Here is an 18,356-nt window from a genome sequence, read left to right as displayed (position 1 = left end):
AACCATATTCATAAAATCCTTTCGTTTTATATTTAGTTTTGTTGTTTATTTTGTTAAGTAATTGAAACAAGTGAATAGAGTGCAATGTTTGTTATGTACTACTAGTGGTTTTATTACCCCTTTAGTAATAGGTATCTCTATTACGCCTTATCCAAATATTTGTACAATAATTTATTTAGTACTTTAACAGTAATTAATAGGGTTGACAACAGAAAAAAGCCCGGTGAATCGGGCATTGAAATTATTCAAATTCAAATCTTTACCTGGGGAAGAAGGTTTATACGCAAGCGCAATATGACGTGCAAACACATAAAAACCAAATTTATTACTACGAAACCACACATTTACAAAAGAAAAATTCATTGACAAATCTGGCACACCCTGTCATAGATATAGCTTTTTGGATATAGGATAGCTTTTCTGCTAACATAGTACCTACTTGTGAGGTAATTTCTATGTGTCAATTTAGCTTGGAGCGTTTGAACGGGTTCAAGAATGTGTGTTTTTTTTTTATCATGAAAGCGTTGTCATTACCGCAGTAATTTTTTTACAGTGATGTTTATACTAATAAGGGCCTTTGTATAGTAATCATCAAAACAAAAATTTGTCATCTACCCTTACTCAAAAATAGTTTGGAGTTTTGCATAGTACTACAATTTTATTTTTCAGATCTAACATCATAACGCTATGGTTCCCACAAGTGTCTACTATAGTGGAACATTATAACATCGGTGATCAGGATCTGTGTTCGGTCCTGGACACTTACACAGAAGACTTGGAGTTGAGACGACTAAACACAACTGTAGAAACAAAATGTTTGTCTGTGAGTAGAGTATCAATATTTAATCCTAACTATATTATAAATGAATAAAACTAATATTTTAAATGCGAAGATTTGGTTTTTACCTCTTCAATCTTTATCAGTTCAACCAATATTTTTTTAAATTTTGCGTTCTTGTAGTTTGAAGTAATGGAGAAGGACATAGGGTTTACCTATCATCCCGAAAAAATAAGTAAATATTCCTGCGGGATATTTACGCGGGCGAAGCCATAAGAACAGCTAGTACTGTAGAAAATAAAGTCGCTCTTAGCATGTTCTTGTTTCCAAACTTTCTTTAACGGCTGATAATTTATTCTTTAAGGTTTTTAAGGTTTTAATTAATGATTATATTCATAACATCAGAAACCCGAATGCAACCTATAATACGCAGGACGAAAGAGAGAAACAAAGATTTCCGATTATTATGGGATACATTGATCTATCATTATTATAAAGAGGTAAGCGTTTGTGAGTTTGTATTTTTGGGGCGGATAATCTTCGAAACTACTGAACCGATTTAAAAAATCTTTCACCATTAGAAAGGTACACTATCCAGGATTGCTATAGGCTATATTTCATCTCAAAATTCCCACGGGAGTAAAGCCCCGGGCAACATCTATTTAATTATAATTTTATGAGAATAACTTTATCAAATTGTCCTACAGACAAGGAGTGGAGCGGAGACCTACATCAACAGCATGATTATAGGTGGTGTGAGTTTAATTCCAATACTTCTGACAGGCATTCTAGTGAATTATATAGGGAAGAAAACCTTGGTCATGTTGGGATGCTTGTTCTTCTCTGGGGCAACCTTGGGTATGCGGTGGGCTAACACGAAAACTGCTGTGGTTGCCCTGTTCGCTGTGGACGTGTGCATTGGACAGACAAGCAAAAGTCTTACCCAGGCTTATATTGTTGAGTTTTTCTCAACTTCTACCAGGTAATATATTGTTACAGGAGATAATTTCCGATTTCCAAATTATTCGTTCAGTTAAAAAAAAGTAGTTTTGATACTACCGCTCTGGTTGGCTTCAACCTATTCTCGTTAATAAATAAATATATTAGGACAAATCACACAGATTGAGCTAGCCCCAAAGTAAGTTCGAGACTTGTGTTATGGGATACTAACTCAACGATACTATATTTTATAACAAATACATATCTACATAAACATCCAAGACTCGGGCCAACCAGAATAAGATTATTTTCCATGACCGGGGGTCGAACCCAGGACCTCTCTGTTCAGAGGTACTTTACCACTTCGCCACCGAGGTGGTCTTATGTTATTATTGAAGTTGTGCTTTATCGTAGAATTGAGATTATAATAGTGACAAGTTGTAAGTTTTTATAAGAATTAAAGATTATACTTTTTCTGTTCTAGGAGTCTAGCTCTATCAATAATTATGATGCTGGGTCGTATAGGCACTCTGCTAGGAAACGTAGCTTTCCCAATATTGCTGAGCACGAGCTGTCAATTGCCCTTTTTTCTTATCTCAGGAATTATGCTTGGTAAGTATCTTTTTAATTCAAAGTGCTGATGGTCCAGTCCAGAAGTTTGTATTACAAAAGTCTCAGGTTCGAATCCCGTTTGAGCACTGTGCGTTTCTATACGATTTATTGTAGTTTTTATACACCACCACTTTAGGTGAAGGTAAATATCGCGAGGAATCGTGCACAAAGGTCGACTGTTTTCAATGCGATGATTTGTAAGTCTTATCTTTGGTGCAATAAAAAGTAATGTATCTATGTATGTCATGTGAGACGCCACTAGGCGACTTGAAATAAAATGAGAATAGCTAGCTATGATAAGCAGTACCTAACACAATCGATAGCAAAAACGTAATTTTGGAAAACAATATAATTGAAATGACTTGTAGAATGATATAAGAATTTAGAATGAATTTTGAATATTTAAAATTAAATAAATTGATGTATGTCATATATAACAAAAACATTTTTTAAACGAACCAAAGATACAAAAGTAAAACTTTTACATGGAAATGCTTTACAAGATAAAAATTGAACTGGTCAACTTATTATAATATACTTTTGATTCTGTTATCTGATTTTTATTTAAATATTTATCAAAATTTTAAAACCTAATAAGTATCTAGTTTTTTTTATTTTAATAATTAACCAGTAAAATATTATTTCCAGGTTTGGTGGTCCTCGCATTTTTCCTACCAACGCAGAAAGAAGAAAAATAAATATATATAAAGAAAAAAAAATTATAATAATATAATACAAATATTCTGATTATTAAATTGTATGGTTGTATGAATGAACCTTATTTTAATGTATTTATCTTTATATTTTATATGTTGTATGTATCTTTGGTCTGAAAATAAATGATTATTATTATTATAAAAGCGCTTTCGAATTGTCATCAAAACATACCTTTTTCAACTATCCTTTTCTATAAGATTTACAATTAAAAAATGAACAAAATTAATTCCTCTACCTTCTTCTGTTGAAAACTTGGGTATAGTTTTTGATGAAACTCTTCATGGGCTGCGCACATAAATGAGATTAGCCGCAAAATCTTTGCGTCCCTCCATTCTCTACGACGTTTACAGCATTTCCTGCCAATTAAGATTAAGGCCCTGTTAGAGCGGTCTCTTTTAATCCCTATTTTAGATTATGCTGATGTGGCTTTTCTTGACCGCACTGTAGAACTTCTCAATAAACTGGATCGCTTGCAATATCTTTGCATAAGGTTTGTTTTTGGTCTCCGTAAACATGACCATATCACGGAGTTTCGTAATAAACTCAATTGGTTACCCATCAGAATCCGGCGCGACATCCACATCCCGTCACTCCTTTACAATGTCCTGTTTACTCCATCTTCCCCTATTTATCTACAGTCCAAATTTGCCTTCCGTACGTTAGACAATCGTCTGCGTACGTCTCTAGAGGCCCTAGCTTGGAAATACCTGCCAGCTCTTCTCAAACTTATTCCAAATCATTTGTGGTTTTGGGCGCTAAGCTGTGGAACTCGCTTTCTAAGGATATTAAGAGTGCTCCTTCCTTAAACTCGTTTAGAAAAAGACTTCTTAAGTCCTCTCTTGTCACGTCTAACATTTAGGCTATTATATTATGTATTTATATTTGTATGTAAGTATTAATATGTATTTATAATTGTATGTTATTTCTAATATGTATTTATATCTATTTTATGCATGTTTTGTTATTGTTATATATATTTATGTATTTATTTATTTAGATTTTACTTTTCCTAAGTATATTTATTTATTTTCTTACAATTTATAGTCTTCTATGTTCACTTTGTACGTTATTACTTCTGACTAGCCTGCTACTGTATACACGTCCTCGTTGTCTGTAAGAGATCTCTACATGGGATAAGTCCGCCGTTGTACAATGTATATTTCTTGCATTAATTTTGATTAATGTGCTTATTTTCGTGCAATAAAGTTGTATTGTTGTACAAAAGTATAACGCCTAATCTTTATTTGTTTTTTCAATTTTAGCATGTCTTATAATCTTGCAATAATCTTATTTATCTACCATCACGCAGTAAGTATCTGATCTTACCAACCTAACCTAACTTTTTGTACACATATCCAAACCTAACAATCTTAACTTTTGTTGGCATAGTTCGAAACTCCGCTCGCTTCGCTAGCTCTGCTTGTTGTGTTCACAATACTAACCTAACTTAACCGACACAGCTAGGTTTGTTATCTATATGTTTTCAAATAATCATTAATTGGTGTCAGATTCAATTTAAGTCGCCTAAAGGCATCTGATATGACTTTTATTACCAACTCTAGTAGTATATAATACGTTTACCAAGAAATATTCAACTGACAAAAAGATTAAATGATTCATCATTTAATGAAGCAAAATATGACGTAGCGAATGTAAAAATTGTGAAATCACAATCCATACTAATATTTTAAATGTTAAAGTGTATTTATGTGTTTGTTTGTCAGTCTTTCATGTCACAAACTGAGCAATGGATTGAAGTGATTTTTGTCGTGGTGATAGAGAGTGTCATACTTTATGTCGCGGGCGGAGCCGCGTGTTGCTAGCTAGTTTAAAATAAATTTTATCTTAGTCTCGTACAGATAATATGTAATTACGTGACTTTTATCTCAGCTACGTAGAAAGATAGATGTATTATTTACTATAATAGGCTTTATCAGGCTTCCGTATTCTTGATAAATTAGATGAATCCATCAATTATCTTACTCCATACGAGGGCTGCTATTTATGTATCCGGAACTGGCCAATAATTCTAGAATATTTAAAATGTAATTACAACATTTGAAAATAGAACTCTTCGGCTAGAGAATAAATATTTTTCATGTCCCTGTCATTTGTTTTTTTCAATTGGCGCCAATTTTGAAAATAGCTTGTCTTCATTGCCATGGATTTAACTCGTGAACATTTTCGCGCGATGATTTATTATGATTTTCGGCGTGGTTTAACTCAAAAACAGTGCATCGAACAACTGATTTTAACTTTTGGAGATGAAGCACCATCGAAAACCACTGTGTATTATTGGTTTAAGGAATTTCAACGTGGACGGTCTATGCTCACGGATGAAATTAAGGAGGGTCGTCCTAAATCGGTAGTGGTACAACAAAATATTGATGCTGTGCGACAATTAGTAATGCAAGATCGTCATGTTACATACCGCGAGATAGAGGCGTCTCTGAGCATTAGTATGACGAATATACACGCGATATTACACGAACATTTAATTGTTAAAAAAATTTGTTCGCGTTGGATTCCGCACAACTTGAGCGTAGATCAAAAACAGGCTCGTGTCGACTGGTGTAAGAAAATGATAAAAAAATACAACCGTAGCACGTCAAAAGCTGTTTATAATATCTACACAGGTGACGAAACCTGGATCTATGCTTATGACCCTGAAACTAAACAGCAGTCAACGGTGTGGGTCTTTCAAGATGAACCGAATCCAACAAAAGTTGTTCGTGCGAGAAGCACTTTAAAGCAAATGGTCGCTTGTTTTTTTGGTATCAACGGACATGTAGCTACAGTGCCACTAGAGAATAGTAGGACGGTTAATTCTGAATGGTACACCACCATTTGTTTGCCAGAAGTCTTTGAAAAAATACGAAAGAACAACCCACAACGCAGAATCATACTTCATCACGACAATGCTAGCTGCCACAAGTCGGCTGAAACAAATAATTTTTTGGAGGGTCAAAAGATTGAATTGACGGGTCATCCGCCGTACAGCCCCGACCTGGCACCCAATGATTTTTATTTATTTCCAAACATTAAAAATAAATTACGTGGTCAACGTTTTTCGAGCCGCGAAGAGGCCGTTGATGCGTTCAAAACACACGTTTTGGACATACCTCAATCAGAATGGAAAAAGTGCTTTGAAAATTGGTTTCATCGTATGCAGAAGTGCATAGATCATACTTCGAGAAACAATAAAACCATATGTAATAATATATGTTTGTTTAATTTTGTTATTCCGGATACATAAATAGCAGCCCTCGTATGAGTCTACGTTGTGTAATGTAGATGATAAATTTTTCACGAAAATTGTGACGAAATTTTCCAAATAATGAGTGAAGTTGATTTAGCTGCTATGGCGAATAGTGGTAAGTTTTTTGGAGCAGTTTTTCGATATTTCCGATATTTTTTTTTTGTATAACCCGGTTTTGTATAACCTCATGTTCATATATTTTTGGTTTCTATAGTAGTACTGTAACGGTAAAGGCGGTAGTAACAGGGTTAAATTAATGAATAAATAAATGGAATATTTCCCTTCTTACCATTAGTATACTAAGACTTGGTAGTAACAAGTGTCAAAAATGTACATTTGTTAGTTTTGTGTCAATGAATAGTTTTTTGATTTTTGACTTGTGATCTAACCAATAAATGTTCCACCGGTTTAACAGTTTCACTTTATAAAACTAGACATGGGCAATCACTGGCTGAAACGTCAGCCAACAGTGCATACAAAATTGCTTTTATACATAATAGTACATCAAGATATTTAAAATTATTGCAAATTCGCCTCTATTGCCGCACCATAGAGGTAGGTAGATGCAAAGTAACTTCAGTTGACTGAACGGTCGGCTGCAAAAGTTCAGTAACAATTTGGATTTTCATTTCCTAAGAATAAGGTACAAAAGTATGGCTGGACTTTTGCAGGCGACCGTACATCGTGTTGTCAAATAACTATTATGCCGGTTACACACTAACGCCGAACTCGGACAGATTCAGACAGGAATGCATGTTCGATCATTTCTTAGTTTGAGTGCTTTTATTTACAATACAATACAATACAATACAATAGTGAAAAACGAGTAATGTACACCGAACCCGATAAGTTTGCAAACTGGTCCGTAGTGTGGAGCTGGCATTATATAATATAGTAATAGATACTGCTTGTTTTGTTCTTGTAAACATAACGAAATACGCAGAGTTTCACAAAGGTTTTATTTTGATATTCCTCGCGCTGCTATTTAATAAATATTCAAATTAATAAATCCTATGAAAAAACAGCTAAATACTTATAGAACAAATAAAGAAGATAGTAATAGTAATATAAATTTAATTTAACTTAATATGCAACAGTGACATTGCAACTTAGATGCAATCTACATTACTGGAATTTCCAACATTTGATTTACAGAATGACTTCCCACCTCGAGTCTGATACGCATCTTGCCACATGTTCAGTCGATACTGACAACCTTAAACCATCATTACTCCGGGATCTAACCGTCGAACGTGTTATATAGGCTTCCTTGTACATGTCGTGCCAACTCCCCTCATTTTTATGTTCAGCAAAATCCCGCACGTAAAGATGATACCAAACTCTATCCTCATTTACGATTTGATACATCCGTTTGCATGATTCACTCAGGTTCAACACATCTCTCAGTGACAGCTTCAATATAATCAGCAGTATCACATCTTCTGGCAACCCTGAGAGATTACCACTAGGGTGTCGGTGGCAATTCAATATGCTGCTCTTAACTGGAGTTACAATTTTATCTTTAAATGATACAAATAGTTCGTTCACGTTCGCTAGGGTCGCAGGAATGCCCAACCCTGAATTTATTATATACCTTTCGGGCATCAGACAGAGCGAGTAAGTTTCTTTGCGCATTTCAGGAATAGTTGCATTAATCAAAATCGTATCTTTCAATAGAGACACGATCATTTTCATTGGAGTATTCGGAAAGTTTCTTAATAGAAATACTGTTTCGTATTTTGTTATGTCTTTCTCTTTTTTCGATAAAATGTAGTCTTCGATAGTTATTGCGTCTTTACAAACGTCCTTTAGCTGAACGAAACCGTTCTCTTTCATAATAAAAAGTAAAATGGTAACCATTAGGTCTTGTCGTAGACGAGTTGGTTTTACTATTGATTCAACCAATCGTTTCAGTGTCTGATTCAAATGTGGTACAATTTCTACGTTTGCTGACATGCCAGCGAATTTGATATGCAATTCCCTTGGCTCCATTACAATTTTTTTTGGTTAATTTTTTTCTTAGCACACACTCGTTGTATGTTTTCGTTTTTCACATTATAAACAGTCGACGTGACAGTTTACCAAAAATTATTTCGTAAAAAGTTTTATCGAGATTTTTGCAAAAAGTTTTCTTTCATTTTCATAAAAAAAAAAATATTTTTAAGTAAGATTATTTATTGCAAAAGAAATTGTATATTTTTGATAACCATATGAAACTTGAAAATAAATTCAATATTAATAAAAAATACGTAGCCTCTATCCAAACAATGCAAAGAAATCCTTTCAGTTTCTGATATATTTCGGTGGTTTTTGTCAAATTAATACACCTTATAATTCTCTAATATTATTTCCAAGCAAATCTTTCTAAAATATTATTAATAGAATTATTTGATAGAAACCGGCAATTAAACGTGTGCAAATAATCAAATGTTAATGTTCCGGCTCATTGAAGATATAAATTAGTTGAATCAAATCAGTTAATTATAACTAGAGCTAAATAACTTACTAATGTCTTGATAATTCCATTTTAGATAATGCTTGTTCAATATTTAACTTAAAGCTCTCATAAATAAATAAAAACAAGTCATATTTATTAGCTTGTTTGTATTTAATAGTTATATTTTCTTGGTATCAACAAAGAATTAGAATAAGTATATTTTATTAAAGATTGAGTTCACACTAAGTTGACGACCTCGGTGTTGCAGTGATAAAGTGCTCGCCCCTGAACCGAGAGGTCCCGGTTCGAACCTCGGTCGGGTCATGGTGGAAAACGTTCTTTTCCTGATTGGGAAAACGTTCTTTTCCTAAAGATAAACATCCAAGACCCGGGGTCTTGGATGTTTATCTTTATAATATGTACTTATTTGTTATAAAATATAGTATCGTTGAGTTAGTATCCCATAACTCAAGTCTCGAAGTTACTTTGGTGCCAGCTCAATCTGCGTGATTTGTCCTAATATATATTTATTATTTTTCATCCCAATAATAAGACTTGAGACCATGAAAGAATAAGGGGAAGAAGAGGAAAGGGAGGAGAAGTAGAGGGGGTTCACAGGCAACCAGAGGTGTTTAATTTATAGCACGAAAACTATCTAAATTCAATACATCATCTAATTAATAACAGAGACATAATGACTATTCAGGGTGACTTAATATACAGTTAGCTGTACATAAAATAAGTAACTTCTACATCATGAAAGTAAAATAGAACCAAAAATTTTGTAAAACATACATGCTATAAATGCAAAAGTAAGTTTGTTTGTTACCTCTTCACGCTCTATGTAGTCAACCAATCTTCTTGAAATTTTGCATACGTGTAGTTTGAAGTATGGAAAAGAACATAAAGAATACTTTCATCCCGGAAAAATGACTGTTCCCGTGGGTAAATTATACGGATGAAGCCGTGGGCTAAAGCTTGTAACATTATAATCATACACGTGTATTCTAGGTGTTTATTTTTATTTCTCAAAATTGGATTGGACGGGTTGGTGGGATCGGGGATTTTTCTCATAGGTATAACAAAACGAATCTGAATGAATTAGAATGAATGAAATCTTAAAAAAGTTAAACTTCGAAATCTCCAGTCCATCCAGAGATCACCGTGATCAAGCACACAAAACGCCAGCTTGAACGAAGTCATAGACAAACTTGTGAAGTCAAATCAATACAGCCGTGCAGTCACAGACTGCATAACTTCCGAGATGCTACTATGTGGAAGTTGGAGGCAAACCCGTATAAATTAGATTGTCTTTTATGCTAATGCCTGAAACTTTGCCTCCTTATTAAGAGGATTAAAGAGAGTTTATTCGCAGTATTTCCATTACTTCTCAAGATGGCGGTTACCGTTTGGAATATTCAATTTTGAAAGCCACTTATATATTCGGGATGTTCGCCTATCCCTTTATTTAATAGTATAATTTAACTAACTTTGCTCGACGAACAGGTATCTAGATAATTTTTGAGTATACCAAAATCTTATGTCTATATTTTAGGTTTCAGGATTGAATCAATTTTATTTATAGTATGCTAAAACAGTTAAGCAGTCATCACAATCAGATATTCTTTATGTATTTTAAACAAACTACCTACAAACTATTTGTATATACTTTTTTTTATTGATAGGCTATATAGGTATTATAAAGATTCTCTAATTTTCACCACCTATTGTAGTTGATATTTGAAAAAAAAATTGCTTATTTTTGAACGGGGGTTTTCAACTACACGCATACAAAATTTCATCAAAATCAGCCCAGCGGTTTATCCGTGAAAGCGGAACAAACAGATAGACAGATTGTAGCATATATAACATTTTTTTTTATTATTATAGCATTTATTTGGATATTAAAACTAATCTCTCTTTCAGCCAAGACCCACAATGAAGAACCACCACAAACTCCCATCCAGCAAGTCAACAGCTGTCTCAAAGCATGTAAATTCGGGCGATTCAACATAAAACTGTTACTTGTTACTCTGGTTGGCTTCGTGAGTGGTGTGGCAGTCAGCAATACCACGTCGTATCTACTGCCCAGCGCTGAGTGCGACCTGCACATGACCCTGCTGCAGAAGGGGATATTAAATGCTATGCCATATTTGGGTAAGATTGTGGCTACAAGATTGTGATTGTATAATCGTGCTGTTTACTCGTTGTATATAAAAATTACGCTTAGAAGCATAAGCGGCGTTTATTGGAGAAAACAAGAAGACAGCGCCGGCGACAAATTCAAATGTTGCCAGTTGGTTATTATATACAGTTACTATATACAGTTCAAATTAATTTAAATAATTTCTTTTGGAATATGCTATATATGGAGTATTATAAACTAGATTTTTCTCATAAACGATGAGCTAGCAACATGACACTAGGTATTTCAAAATCTCACTTCCATCAACAGCCCCGCTATCTAACTAAATGCCTTTGAATTTCGCGATTCTTGGTTCTGTCTACCCCGTGAGAGATAGAAATTAATAGATAATTTAGGGAAAGAAATTTTAGGGAACATACGTAGTAAACATTGAGATTATTCTTCAGTAACATTGCAAATGGTTAATTTAAATTACTTTTAATAAAAAGAATCTTATCAAACATTCATAAATATAATTAACTTTTAATAGCAATGTACCTAAATAAATGTACTTGTTTAGATATAATTTGGTTTAGAATATGTTATAGAAAATATATAGGTTAATAATAAGTAATAATTCAGCCACTTTCGAAAACGGAATCGTTTTCGAAAGTGGCTGAACCTTGTCCAAGAAGCAACTTCTCCACACGAATATTAAATCCTTGCAAAAGATTTTCGGAAGCTGCTCAAACCTGTACCTTTGAGGATACAGCATAAATATTTTAGCTTTAGCCGGCTTACTGTAAGGGGATCTTCTATCTAGGCGAGAGTGATGCACAAACACAACACGTAAAATAACATACAGAAGGAAAACTTTAAGGCGATTCCTATCAGCACACCAGCGCCACCTAATATTTGTAATAATTTCTTTTATTTCTTAGCGACTTAACACATAATGTCATACTAGATATAGAATTTTATTAGAAAGTATTATAGTTTTCCATTAAACAATGTAGTCACAATTGATTAAGTTGAAAACGGTGGCCATTAGTTTCCTTTAATTTCTTCTCTATTCTTCACCACAGGAGATCTTTAAATGGAATAGTTCTAACTTGGTCTATTTGTATGGATCTAGTTTTAATTTGTGTTTTGTTTTTTTTTTAATAAAAAATATAAACACTATTTGCTATTGCCGCATTCTGGGGTCCAAAATACAGCGTTTTTTGGGAAGTATTTAAAAAAATATAAACCTCGCCTTTTCCTCACCTCTGCGATCAACGGGAAATTGATAAAATTGTTGACAAGATAAAGATTTGAATGAACCATATTAAGAGCTTAATTTTCAAGACATTATGTCACCAAATAAAGTCCCACCTATACTTAAAGCATTTACAAAAATCAATTTATTGAAAACTATTTATTTTTTGCTCTGATACCAAATATAGTAAAAAAAAAGTAAAAAAGTGCTTTATTTTCTCCAAAACGCTAATGAACATAACAGTGAGACTAATACAAGAAGTAATGTGTACTCCAGTATCCTGGAGACTGGTGCCTGATATAGGCGAGCCTGTGTCACAGTACACCAGTGCTCTCACATCTGGATGGGTTTGATACCACAATGTTACAAAGCCTGGATATTAATAAAAACAAAATTAAAAATATATATAGATACTTGCCTATTTGCCTCTCTCTCATCTTCACATATTCAGTCTCGTTCGGGACTGTGGAACCGCGATGTCCGGAGTCAGTGTAAAAAGGAACCTTAAGGTTTATCTGTGATTTTACAACCAGTCTGCCTGACTAGGTCAGACAAGTCTGTCTGACGTTTAATTTTCTTCAGAATGCCTTTCTGCCTTTAGTCCTTCTATGTTTAGACACACACGTTGCTTAGCTTATTAATGGTATTATCTTTGTACCCTTTTTATCTACGGTTTTATTTACTCATAATTTCATTGTTATCATTGATTTGTACAATATAACATAAGAATAGTACCTTCTGCACAAACTATATTGTCAAGAAGAGTTTCACAATTCACATCACAAGTCGGGCGCACCGTGCTGTATGCGCAAACACAATACCAGAGGTACACGTACTGCTAGCGACATAGGTACAGCTGTGGCTGGGTTCTCCTCGTGTTGTAAAGATTGCAAGTGGGGCTTGAAGTTTTAGCCCTCATTTCTTTTAGTCGAGATTTCCTAGACTCAAAAGCAAAAATGGCTATAATTTAAAGTCTTTATAATTAAAAAAGATAAAATTCACTTTGTGATAGAAAGATACATTTTCATTTTCGTATAATAGGACCATTTCAAATCCTCAAGTGGATGTCGTGATAGGCGACTAAAGGACAGCCTTTACAGCAAATAAAGCAGCAGGCCGGTTGTAATTTGTTTTCCTATGCAGGGCTTTGTGTAGTCATAGCCACGAATGAACAAAAATACGCGAGAATGAAAACGGGAGATAATCATCAGTTTCTGTATATTATCCATACTTCCATATGAATATTACAGATGCAAAAGTCTGTCAGTCTGTCTGTCTTTCTATCTATATTTCACGGCTAAACCGTATATTTTATAGATATTTAAGTTGAATTACCACGCTAGTCATATCATAACAAAACGGATGAAATAAATCCTGCCTTTATGTAGTCACCTATTTTTATGTGTGTAATTACACATTTTTTAAATTGTGAATATAAGAATGAAGAAAAGGAGACACTAATATATACAAATATTTGATAAATTTAACGAAATACGCGTAGATATTTAGTTCTGTAAAACTCTCGTTTCATTTGGCGAGACTTAATATCTCGAAAAGCTCGTATTTCACGGCCCAAGTTCGTGTGGTTTAGCTTCCGACCGCAACGTATCTACATTCTACAAGCATATGCGGTCACAACGTATCTATGTTTCTAAAATATCTATGTGAATATGCCTTTACGGTCGATAGCGCCCAGACCGCAAGTAAAAATATCTCAAGCTTGGTACGTAACATTATCACACTATATAATTAGGTACTATATACTCCTGGGATAACAGATTTATTTGTTAGAAAATCAAATATAAAAAAAAACAATGGTATATTTGAGATGGTCCAGGGCGGGAACCACACGGCTCTTTCATATTTGCCTCTCTCTCATCTTAACATATTCAGTCTCGTTCGGGAATATGGAACCGCGATATCCGGAATCAGTCTAAAAAGGGACCTTAAATGTTGAAGATTTAGCTGTGATTTTACAATCAGTCACCTGTCTGACGTCTAATTTTCTTCAGAATGCCTTTCTGCCTTTAGTCTTTCTACGTTTGGACACACACGTTTCTGTCTGTCTATTTAGCATAGTATCAAAAAGTCAAATCAAATTTAAAACACCAGAAAGACCTATGAGAATTTCTCTTTAAACACAATGCTCACAACGGTTAGCGCGTCTATTCTATATTCCTTTACAAAGAGGAGTAAAAAAACCCTTTGGATCACCCCTATGACTGCAGGGAGGCGCTTATGCATACAATACAGTGCACAGTGCACAAAAGGCACACTCACCCCGGACATGCAATATTTATCATAGTGCTTGACTCGGTTGAATTTTATATTAGTTTCGGCCTATGCCAACCGGTTTTATAAGATAACTAGCTGCGCCCCAAGGCTTCGCTCCCGTGGAATTTCGTGATAAAAAGTACCTATGTGTTATTCCATGTTATATTCTACTCGTGTATCAAATTTCATAATAATACGTGTAGTTTTAGCCCTCATTTCTTTTTTGTCGAGAGTTCCTAGACTCAAAAGCAAATACGAAACGAGAACGAAAACGGGAGATAATCATCAGTTTCTGTATATTATCCATACTTCCATATGAATATTACAGATGCAAAAGTCTGCCAGTCTGTCAAAGAGAAAAATACATTCTCACAAACTTTCACATTTGTAATAATAGTAGGATAGAATTTTCTTTCTCTTATTATTTTTTTAACCCTCGCCTACAGAAAGAGGGGGTTGTAAGTTTAACTTGTCTGTGTATCTGTGTATCTGTCTGTAGCATCATAGCAGCCAAACGGCTGAACTAGTTCTTTTTATTTGGAAGAAATTTAATCGAGAGTCTTCTTAGCTGTTTGTAAAATTGTGTTTACAGCCGTTTGGTAACCATCGGATTGTTTTCTAGCCGATAAGAGAATGCCAGGAACTTCGGAGTCGGGATTTAAAAAAATAATTCAATGTTTATTTCCAATTAGCTTTTGGAAGCAATGGCTTCCCCTATTTTAATCTGTCTGCGAAAGCGGAACGATAATGATTTTCACATAAACTTTCACCCCCATTATAGGCATTTGGGGGTTGACTTTTGAAAAAGTAGCCTACGTTTGAACGGGGGTCTTTAGATATATGCATACCAAATTTCATCAAAATCGGTCCAGTCACACAACGACAGACAAAATTGCGCATTTATAATAATAGTATGGATGTATCTCTGTGAACTTATACTTATCTGGGCGTAAACCATAAATGGATATACGGCATTTGTTTCTGAAACTTAGGAGCGAGTTCGCAACAAATCACTGTTTTCTCAATTCCAGGAATGTTGTTCTCCTCTGTACTGGCTGGTTTCTTAACGGACACGTTTGGCAGGAAAATATTCCTGATGCTGGGTTTCGGTGGAATGTTCGTGTTCACGGTTATAGCCGGCACCAGCCAGACCTATGACGTTCTGGTCACCGCCAAGTTTTTTGAAGGACTACTGTAAGTAAGCTTCCTTTATTCGCGCTATACGACATCGACAAAAACTTTGCCCACGATTGGCGGCTAAAATAAAAACTCTCATAATAATTACACAATGTTAGTTCATTCGCGTCGCCATCAAGTTCTGCGATCTGACGACCTCGGTGGTAAAGTGCTTGCATCTGAACCGAGAGGTCCCAGGTTCGATCCCCGGTCGGGTCATGATGTAAAATGACCATCGTCTGATTGGCCCAGGTCTTGGATATTCATCTATATATGTATTTGTTTTAAAATATCGTTTATAGTATCGTTGAGCTAGTATCCCATAACACAAGTCTCGAACTTACTTTGGGGCTAGCTCAATCTGTGTGATTTGTCCTAATATAGTTTTATTTTAATACTACTTGCTATAAGTTAAATAAAATATATAATATCAAATAACTGTGTATAGGTACTGAAAATATTACATAAATAAATGTTTACTATGCCCTCAATACCATATCAATATTATCACAAAAGTTATACAGCAATTAATTTTGATTTCAGTGACTTAAATTAACCAAATTTAATATTAGTTTTGAAGTAATATGTAGAATTAAATGTTAGATATGTATGAAACTAAGTTAAAAGCTTAAACTAGATAACCTCTGAAAGTCATTATATTTCACAGATCACAGAATTATGAACATTGTGTTGATAGAATATGTGTATCTAAGCGTTTCAGATATGATTGTCCTTTTTTAAATAAATATTACAAGCAAATTTCATATCTGTTTACAAATATCTTGTTAAAAAATTACGAAAAATATATATAGCGTCTAAATAACCAAATCAATCGTTGGCTGAATTTAGATGAATTAATCCATATAATTAATAAATAAAATATTATGAATATTACATTGATAAACACAGCATTTATGTATGAACCTTACAATTTATAGTTTTGGTTGCTCATTTATATTTGCTAATATGGTTAGTTTTCTTGTCGATACACACCATTAATACAAGGAAACCTTACGTTTGAAAGACATGTGAAAATATAGCATAACATTATCTCATTCCTTGTTCTACACATCTCCCATTTTCCGCTGTCAAAACACTCGTCAAGTCTCTAGACACCGCAATAAATTAGTTAGCATGTCATCATCCCATACATACATCTTGTGGCAACACTGATGAATTGTCTAAATGATATTACTATTCTAATCTTATCAATGTAAATGTCATGTAATTGGATACAAATAGAAGTCCAAAGCGGTGGTGGTGTAATAATTTAAGACTGTCCCGTCCGCCTGTAGATCGAAAGGTCCCTGGTTCGAATCCTACTAGTGCCCCATGAGTTTGCTTATCAATCTGACTCATGTATAGTCGTTTTCATAGACCGCCACTTCTTTCCGGTGAAGGAAAACATCGTCAGTAAACTGGCACATCGTGGTTGATTATTAATTTATGTGTGAAATGGAGAACGCAATGGCAAACCACTCCATCAATAGTGCAAAGTTGTTGTGTGTGTGGCATTCCACGCAATGACGCTTCAAAAATATGAAGGAACATTTCTGATCAAAAATAAACACAAAAAAATAAGGATAGCTTATCAAGTGCATGAAAAAATTAATTAATTTACTACTTATTATTTTAATGTATGGCTCAAAAACATATTTGACAAAGACAAAACAAAGATTATTTATTTGCAAAAATATGAGTTTTAATTTTTTTTACAATGTGGTGTTAAAAGAAAAGCTTAATCCTACATGTTTTACCGTCCGGCAAATTTAAATGAAGAGCATGCTATTATCCCACAAAACAAAATCGAATAAATAAAAGTAAAAGCTAAATTAATAAAATTTTTATCTTAGTCTATCATTAAAAAAATTGTTCAAATTATATTAACTTTCATCAATCAGCAAGGACCTGAGGTGCTTTTTAAATAAATTTAATTATTATTTATTCATGAATCATTTTTACACATTTTTACGATTTTGCTGGAACAATTTATTTCTGTTTCGAACAACAAAACTTTTTCTGCTCAAAACGAAAATATTTTTATTTTATTTAAAAGCATCCAATTTGATCGTTGAATACACAACGTTTTAATACAAACTAAATATATACTTTTAAAAAATCATTGATATTTACATACTGTTGGGAAAAAATAAATAAACAAAAAATTCTACAATGAAAAACCTAAATAAAATTGATCTGATATTTGGTTACCATCTGACCCTTTCACTTTTAGTTTGAAATGGGTGAGGTTTAATTAAAACGAATTTGAAATATTTTTACAAGCTTTTATTTATTTTGCAATGTATGTCCCTATATCTATCAAAGTGGAATCTTGCAACTCAATTTTGAAGCAGACGTATGTAACAGATTAAACTGAAATTATTACACCCATTAACGGTTAATAGATGTGAGAACTTTTCAATGGTTTACTGCACATTATATATTACGTCACACATTGAGTGCAATAACCATGGAATTAGTATCTACGTAATCCGTGGACTAATTCGATAGTAATAACATCTCTATAACAACAATAAAAGTTTGTGTCAAAAATATAATTTTTCCAAAAATCCATTCAATTCCAAAATGGATTTTGTTGTATAATATGTTACCACACACGTGTATGTGTGGTAACATATTATAAAACAAAGCATGTCCATAAAACCAAACCATAGTCCATAAAACAAAGTCCACAATACATATTATAAAACAAAGTCCTCGGCCGCGTCTGTATGTCTGTTCAAAACTCAAAAACTACTGCACGGATATATATTATGTTTT

General features: G+C 33.8%; 3 protein-coding genes across 4 annotated transcripts in view; 1 reads left to right on the top strand and 2 right to left on the bottom strand.

Annotated features, from left to right (window-relative positions):
- LOC128677582 (hemicentin-2-like) overlaps positions 1-18,356 on the bottom strand; it is a 195,894-nt gene that overhangs the window by 96,172 nt on the left and 81,366 nt on the right. The window lies entirely within an intron of this gene.
- The window catches only part of LOC128677584 (uncharacterized), a 29,897-nt gene that overhangs the window by 4,490 nt on the left and 7,051 nt on the right, over positions 1-18,356 (top strand). The window contains exons 7-11 of the mRNA XM_053758535.2: positions 670-823; positions 1,486-1,760; positions 2,202-2,329; positions 10,669-10,899; positions 15,431-15,593. Coding sequence (XP_053614510.1) covers positions 670-823; positions 1,486-1,760; positions 2,202-2,329; positions 10,669-10,899; positions 15,431-15,593 — 951 coding nt within the window. The remainder of the gene's footprint in view (positions 1-669; positions 824-1,485; positions 1,761-2,201; positions 2,330-10,668; positions 10,900-15,430; positions 15,594-18,356) is intronic.
- On the bottom strand, positions 7,114-8,736 carry LOC128677583 (uncharacterized). The gene has a single exon (XM_053758534.1). The coding sequence runs from the start codon at positions 8,295-8,297 to the stop codon at positions 7,455-7,457; it is 843 nt and encodes a 280-aa protein (XP_053614509.1). The 5' UTR covers positions 8,298-8,736; the 3' UTR covers positions 7,114-7,454.

This window comes from Plodia interpunctella, chromosome 18 (assembly GCF_027563975.2).
Source record: "Plodia interpunctella isolate USDA-ARS_2022_Savannah chromosome 18, ilPloInte3.2, whole genome shotgun sequence".
Taxonomy (NCBI): domain Eukaryota; kingdom Metazoa; phylum Arthropoda; class Insecta; order Lepidoptera; family Pyralidae; genus Plodia; species Plodia interpunctella.
The sequence above is the reverse complement of the archived record's forward strand: the minus strand, read 5'-3'. Positions and strand labels throughout refer to the sequence as shown.